The sequence below is a fragment of the Montipora capricornis genome, chromosome 13, assembly GCF_036669925.1.
Source record: "Montipora capricornis isolate CH-2021 chromosome 13, ASM3666992v2, whole genome shotgun sequence".
Taxonomy (NCBI): domain Eukaryota; kingdom Metazoa; phylum Cnidaria; class Anthozoa; order Scleractinia; family Acroporidae; genus Montipora; species Montipora capricornis.
Window position 1 is genome coordinate 43,081,220 of NC_090895.1, and position 6,949 is coordinate 43,088,168.

The 6,949-nt window shown below is 37.1% G+C and overlaps 1 protein-coding gene across 1 annotated transcript; it reads right to left on the reverse strand.

Moving 5' to 3' along the window:
- Positions 1-2,962: 2,962 nt before the first annotated feature.
- Positions 2,963-5,319, reverse strand: LOC138028591 (transcription factor Sox-14-like). The gene has a single exon (XM_068876191.1). It carries the CDS (start codon positions 4,904-4,906, stop codon positions 4,169-4,171), a length of 738 nt encoding a protein of 245 aa, XP_068732292.1. The 5' UTR covers positions 4,907-5,319; the 3' UTR covers positions 2,963-4,168.
- Between the last annotated feature and the right edge of the window lie 1,630 nt (positions 5,320-6,949).

Genomic DNA, 6,949 nt, shown 5'->3' on the forward strand with positions numbered 1-6,949 from the left:
TGAAGAATGTCTGGTCGATGAAAAAGGTTTTTCTATCGTCTTTTCAATCAATTATCGGGAGTAATCAGGCACTTGCCTTTGCTCTATTAAATGATTTCTTAAAAACACATCTTGTGCTTTTTCTTTTTTTATTATCTGGAAGAAATCAGAGATGAATTAAGCGCTTCTTTCCCCGCGCTTTCAGCAAGTTGTACGGTAGTGGCTTCAATTTCTAATTGCTTTCAGTCGCGCTTTTGCGTGTTCTGATTCGTCAAAGTGATAGCTTGGGGTTTGGCCGTGTTACATTAATGAAATATCCCCACTTATAAAATATATACTCAACGAATATCGCGTTTCTGATTGGTCAATGACTAATACATAAATGAAGTGCAAAAGAGGATATAGAGTGCATTACGGAAGTTGGAGTGGAAACAAAGCGATGGAGTGATTCTTTGGTGTATATAATAACTGAAAAAATCGTATGAATTTGCTCTTGCATTTCGTAATTTATGGTCACTCGTGATGTTTTAAAAGTTTTCAAATTGTCCTCGGCATAAATTTGAGAAGTTTGAAAACATTACTCATCCTCATAAATCTCGAAATGCTCTCGCGTTTTGGATATAAAATATTTGATATAAGTAACAAAACGAATGCTGATCGTCAAGATTAAAACTGCGTCGATCATACTGCTTACGACAAAGTAGACGTCGTATCTTCAAGACCACAAAAACAGAATATTTTGGGCAAAAAAAATTAACTTGATAGATGTAACGGCGCAACATTTCTACTTTTCCTTTTTGCCGTTTTTAATTTTTTTACTTAAATAGAAATTTTATGCGTTCCGACGTTTGTCACTCCCCCCTCCCTCTTCCCTCATTACTAATTTTTATCTTTCTCACAAACGCAGTTTTTCACAATAGCCAAGGTAAATATAAATAAAGATTTTAGCGTAAATTAAGAATAAAGTTTTTCAACTGCGTTGAAAGTGAAGCAGACAAAAGACGGATCCATTGAGAAATCCTTTAAATGTTCCAAGAGAAATATTTACTGTAGTTCTAAAGAAAGCTTCTTTAACAAAACCGTTCAGTCTGTTCCAGAACGATCTTAATAAGACTCTTTATTTTAGTTTAAACATTTACATTAATAAATAATTCGAAATATGTTTAGTATAAGCAAGTCTTTATCAAGCTTTTATTTTGTAATAATGACTTATTTGGCTTCAACACTTTTTGCGGCTTCTTTATATCACATTTATAACTAATCAATGGAGGCTCTTTGCTTTCAAATTCTTTTGTCATCGCATTCAATACAACAGAGTAATTGTAATAGTTTTGGAAAACTTAAACCTGTGTTTGGTGTCTTTGTTTCTTTGATAGATAATTGGAATCGCTATAGGAGGTTTGACTATTGCGTGGTGTTTTTTTCACCTAGGGAACCTTATCAGACAAAATTCAATACAACTGTACTTCTCAATCATCATCACACAACAGAGGCACAGACGGCCATGTTCACATACACTGCGGTGCATTTCCTCGGGCTGTAACAACCAGCTTTTCATCTTGGATTCATCGTTTCTGTATTTTTCAATTGCGATGATTAATTTAAATCAGCACTTTATACCCCATCAGTCGGAAGAAAGTCTTACCTTTTTTCCCCCCTGCGATTAGAGACAAACTAAACGAAGAACCATCTCTCAATGATAAGGACCGTGGAAAGCTCACATACGCTTTTACACTTTACATCACCTTATAAATGCTGATAATTCAGGTGGCTGGCTATTGAAAGACAATCAAAGCTATTTTCCCTCGTTTTCACTAAGCCCTTCTCGTATTTTTCGAAAATTAAATACAAGTAAAACAGGCTACCGAACCTAATGGTGTAATTTAAGCAAAGTCTGATCAAACCGATATCAGGTGTTTTCTGCGATGGGAGTATGACAATCAGAGAATATGTACAAAACGAAGTTTAAAAGAAAGAAAGAAAACGAGAAACCGAGATAAGTGGCGCCTCATGACTGATATTTGTCTTTCGCACTTCCTAACCCTGTAGAAGATACAAAACATGTCTTCGATAATCTTAAGAGGTTTCATAAATAAAGCGCGTTTTTAACCAAAACCTGGTGATCCGCAAACATCATTGATCGATTGAAAGATATCTTTTTCACGTGAAATTAAAGATTATGTTCTCTAAGATTCAAGTACCGAAATGGACACATTGACAAATAATGACTTAGTTATTACGAGATATGAATAACGCATTCCCAGGCAAAAAGGGCCTTATTTCTTAATGTCATGTGTTCTTATTGACTTTCCCCTCGAGACTCTAGTGCAGTGAAATTTAGCGCTCTGGACAAAACCAAACTTTATGGTAAGTCGGCAAACATATCGCGCCGAGCACATTTTACTTTTACAAACAACCACTGTGTTAAAAGAAAAAAGAATACAATCGACATAATTGAAAGCTTTGATTTTTGACACTTGGCATAGCCTCTTTAAGCCTTATAAATGTCGCAGTGAGTTTACAAAAGCCCGTCAGCTTAGCCATCTGCTTTATTTTGTTAATGGATCTGTATCGTTACTCCTTAAGGCCTTTCTGCTTAAACTTTTAGCCCATGGAGACAGAAACCACAATCTCTTGCTATTTTCAAAAGAATTGGGCCTAGAAATTGCTAGAATAGTCGCGATTACGTTTTTTGGCCCCACTTTCCTCCGTGTTTGTTTAGATACACCTTAAGCGGTGCCCTCTTTGAACCAACTGTGATCATGCCGCGCTTTTTAAGCATCTACAAATATGTAATGGCCATTGGAGCCATTTCGTCACTGCCTTGCTTATTCCGAAAGCCGTTCCTTTCAATTTTCGCTTTGCCCTATTTACCGACCCAGCTATTGTGGTTCTATTCATTCATTGTGTTCGATGGATGTAATCCTTTGTTATGGAGATATTAGTATTAGTGCAATTGTAATTCATTCACCTTTGTTATTCATTTTATCTCTTCTTGATCGTCCATTTATTTATTTATGTCATCTATTTCATTCAACACCTCATGTATTTTTTATTATGTTGTTATTCCCGTCTCTTGTCTTTCTGTTTCTTTTATATAATTATCAACTTGCAAAAGCAAGATTTACAATGATTCACCACAGTGCTCCTGTAAAGCTTTCTCCTCAGCTGCGTTTTCCACTCAAACGACGGGATATCGAACTAAATCGAAAAAAAGCGACAGTTTTTTTTGTCATACTTGCTAAGAAGCTACGAGATTACAGATGCTTCCGTTCAGAGATGCATTTGAAGGAAATCATTTTCCTTGCGGGATGCCATCTGTTTGGAGTTTGTGCAATTATTATACAAAAGCATGGCTCTCCTCCAAGCCTAACACAATCCCCAAGTGAAAACGCGCGGCATCCCGCCAGGGTTTTCCGCCCAAAAATTGTGTGTGCCCAGCTAATCTAGCCTCAACTCGCACAGATACTCGAGGAGTAAAGATTGTTTTGCAGCGAGGAGTACCAAAACTATTTGCTGTTTGAGACCACACAGACAGCGTTAACACTTTACGCAAAAGATGCGAGCGAAGTCTTCCTGTCTTTGTGTTCAAGGCAGAAAAGACTTGTGAACGATGTGGGATAACTTCCTTTTACATGTACTAACGGATTCACTGAAGATCGGTGTCAAATACAACTGGGTCAACAAAGTTGACAGCAAATTACATTGAATGCTAATTTTAATGTGACAGATCGGTGAAAACTTTGGGTTAGTTTTGTCTAATTCAAATTACAAGTGATCGTCAGACTTACACATAATAGACGATTGAAAGACTTGGATTCGCTGTCTTCAGCAAAATTGAGTTAAAAATATACTTGACGCCTCTTAAGCCACTAACCCTGGTTTCAATAACGTCGACTAAAGATTATTTCAATATTTAAATATTCACACACTTTCATAACATACAAACTCTACCGCTTTGCAATCGGGCAACCATCCGTGAGGTTAAAAATTTGATCGTTTGTCCTTAATTAAATGTCTGTCAGAGAGGCATGCATGGAGAAACTGAGAGAAAAGTTTGTATGAATTTTCTTGAGATAATAAAATTCTAGTCCGCTCGATAAGGATAATTTACACCAGTTATTTGCTATATTATTCATAAATAGTAGATCATGACAAATAAATTCACGAATCGAATCAGTCACTTGGGCTAAAGAAGTAGATAGGCGACTGGTCTACGAGCGTCTTGGCCTTGCCAAGAAGAGCAGTTACAAGGCACTGTGTACTGTCCATTCGCTCCTTGCACGGCGTGAAGGTGAGAATGAGGGCTGAGTTGTCCTCCAGGGATAACAGGCATTCCAGAGGCGTTCAGTAAAGCTGAGCTTGTCGTTGGAGCGCTTGGGTAAAGTGTATGAGGGTAAATTGGTCCTCCTGTTAGCATCTCAGGGCGAACTGCGCTTGGCAACTCAAGTCCGCGGTCATATCTTGATTGAGTAATGGAGTGGTCGGCACTCGAGTCGAACGTATAAGCTGATGATACGGGCAAAAATGATCTCCCTTTAGATATGTTGTGGGAATACGGATCCGTCGCAAAAGATGTAGTGGGCATTCCCGAAGGAGCGCATTTAAGCAGTTCATCAGTGGTTGGCAAACAAGGCAGTGTGAACGGATAACGGTCCACTTTCTTCAGAAGAGATTTAGGCTTTCGTCTTGGTCTGTATTTGTAGTCAGGATGTTCCTTCATATGTTGCGCTCTAAGATGTTTTGCTTCCTCAACAAATGGCTTTTTTTCCACTTCTGTTAACTTCTTCCACTCGGCTCCAAGACGTTTACTTATCTCCGAGTTATGCATTTTCGGATTGTCCTGAGCAATTTTTCGCCTCTCTTCTCTTGACCAAACCATAAACGCGTTCATAGGTCGCTTCACATGTTCCGTTGGTTTCGACATTTTCAACTGATAGTATCGTTTGCTGACAGATATTTAAGCTCCTAGGAATGTCTAGGTTGTCGAGTGTAAAAAAAGCTCCGTTCTTCGAGGTGCCTTGTTGAAACTGAAGAAAATCTTGATTGCTACGCGCGGTAAAGATCAAAGATCGCGCGTTGGAGCATGCGTGCCTTATAATTGAATTTCATTCCACTTGCACAAAGTAGTCAGACGATGTCGTTTTACGAAAAGGCTATCCAATTAAAACAGAGGAAGTTATATTTGAAAATTTCCCCTAGTGGTCCCATAGAAATGTTTAAAAATATTACCTTGATTGCTGCTTCAAAGAGATATTTGGATTTTGTAAATAATTTTCTATTTTGGTTTAGCGAAAGTACAATGCTCCAACTTTTGTTTTCTAGCCCTCAATTGCTGTCCTATTGTTTTAGAACAATAAGGTCAAAATTTAGATATCTTTATGCTTTTTGCGGCCCTTGTGAAGAAACTGCCAAAAACAAAAGATAGTATGTTTTTCTTTTCAAAGTTCAATTCCGCACTTCCATAGCTCCCGGCGAGAAGTTTAGGCAAACAGCGCGTTAATATTCAACTTGCTCTGGGAAATTATTAATTTATATTGAAAGTAAAGCAAAAGTAAATATCCGATTCGTTCTGTGGGTCTGTCATTTTCTTTCGACGAATTGCCTTACAAATGATCAATTATTGAGCCTTTTATCCACTTGTTTAGCATAAGAATACCTTTCGCTTATGAAAGCCTTTGTCTCTACGTGAAATGACTAACGACAATGACGCGATCTTGACATGCAAACACACAACAAAAAATTCTTTTCTCGCAGTATTTAACCCTTGACATTAAACTTTGGGCGATATCTTTCTCAGCCGCCAATTAAACATAAAACTAGATGAATTCTTTACTCTGTACACTCATATTTAATAATAAGTGGTAAGTTCTTTCTTTTTTTTTACAATTTATTCAATTATGGTTTTTGGTCGGGAAATGTTTGACTTTATTTTGTTATTAGATATCGACGGTTGAAAGTTCGTTTGCATTTTCAATTCCTTGCTTATGGCTTAGCTGATTAACTGCTGGGGGCATTGAATAAGGCTCAAGAATAAGTTCCCTTTATGAAAGATGTTCAGCTTCCTTTCGCTTTAATAATCTTTTGTTTGCGGACAATACCCATCTCGTTATCATAGTAATACTTGAATGAAAATCCTTGAAAGATCGTTGTTATTGAGGTTCCGTTCCAGTATTACCATGAAAAAAAAGCTTGGACGACTCTGTTTAATGGGATATTTGTGACAAACAGAATCGAAATTAAACTCTTTACCCTTGGCGAGCGAGATTTTCTAAAATAAAAATAGTTTATTCTTCTGCAATATACGTGGGAGAGCCAGTTAGGTAGGTAATAATTGAAGCAAACAGCTCGACAAAGCCACTCAGTTGTAAAGAATCACAAATTTGGCATGTTTGGAGAGTTGTTTTGGCTGTTATTATTTTAATGACTTTTCAATCACACCGTACTATCAATCTTGAGGGGCTTAGAATTATTTTCAATTTTAAGCAATATCTTATCAAAAATGAGATCTACAAACTAGCCGGAAAATAAAAGCCTGATCGTCAGGACAAAACCCGCTGTCGAAATCCCTTGCTACTTATTTTGTTATAAAATTAAAGAGTTGGCTGCGGTACTGTAGTGGGTCCATCTTATGCAAAAGAATTGTCGGCGATTCAGAGACATTTTGAATCTACCGAAGTGGATTGTATTTCGTTATTTGCCAATGTTTATTTGCTATTGAAATGAATTGGTTTGTTATCGTCATCTACATTTGCTCCGTTTAAAAGTGTAAACTATTGATATCAGACTAACTAATTTAGCCTTTACAATTCCCTCTATGTGTTTTCATTTAGGAAAGTAAAATTTTCTTAAGCGGATGTGAAAACCATCGCTCAGTGATCATTGACTCCAACTTTAATCCGTGATGGTTCGACCAATTCTTGAAAAAGTTGTTGAAAATACAGAGGTGTTTCTGAAAGCAATAAAAACC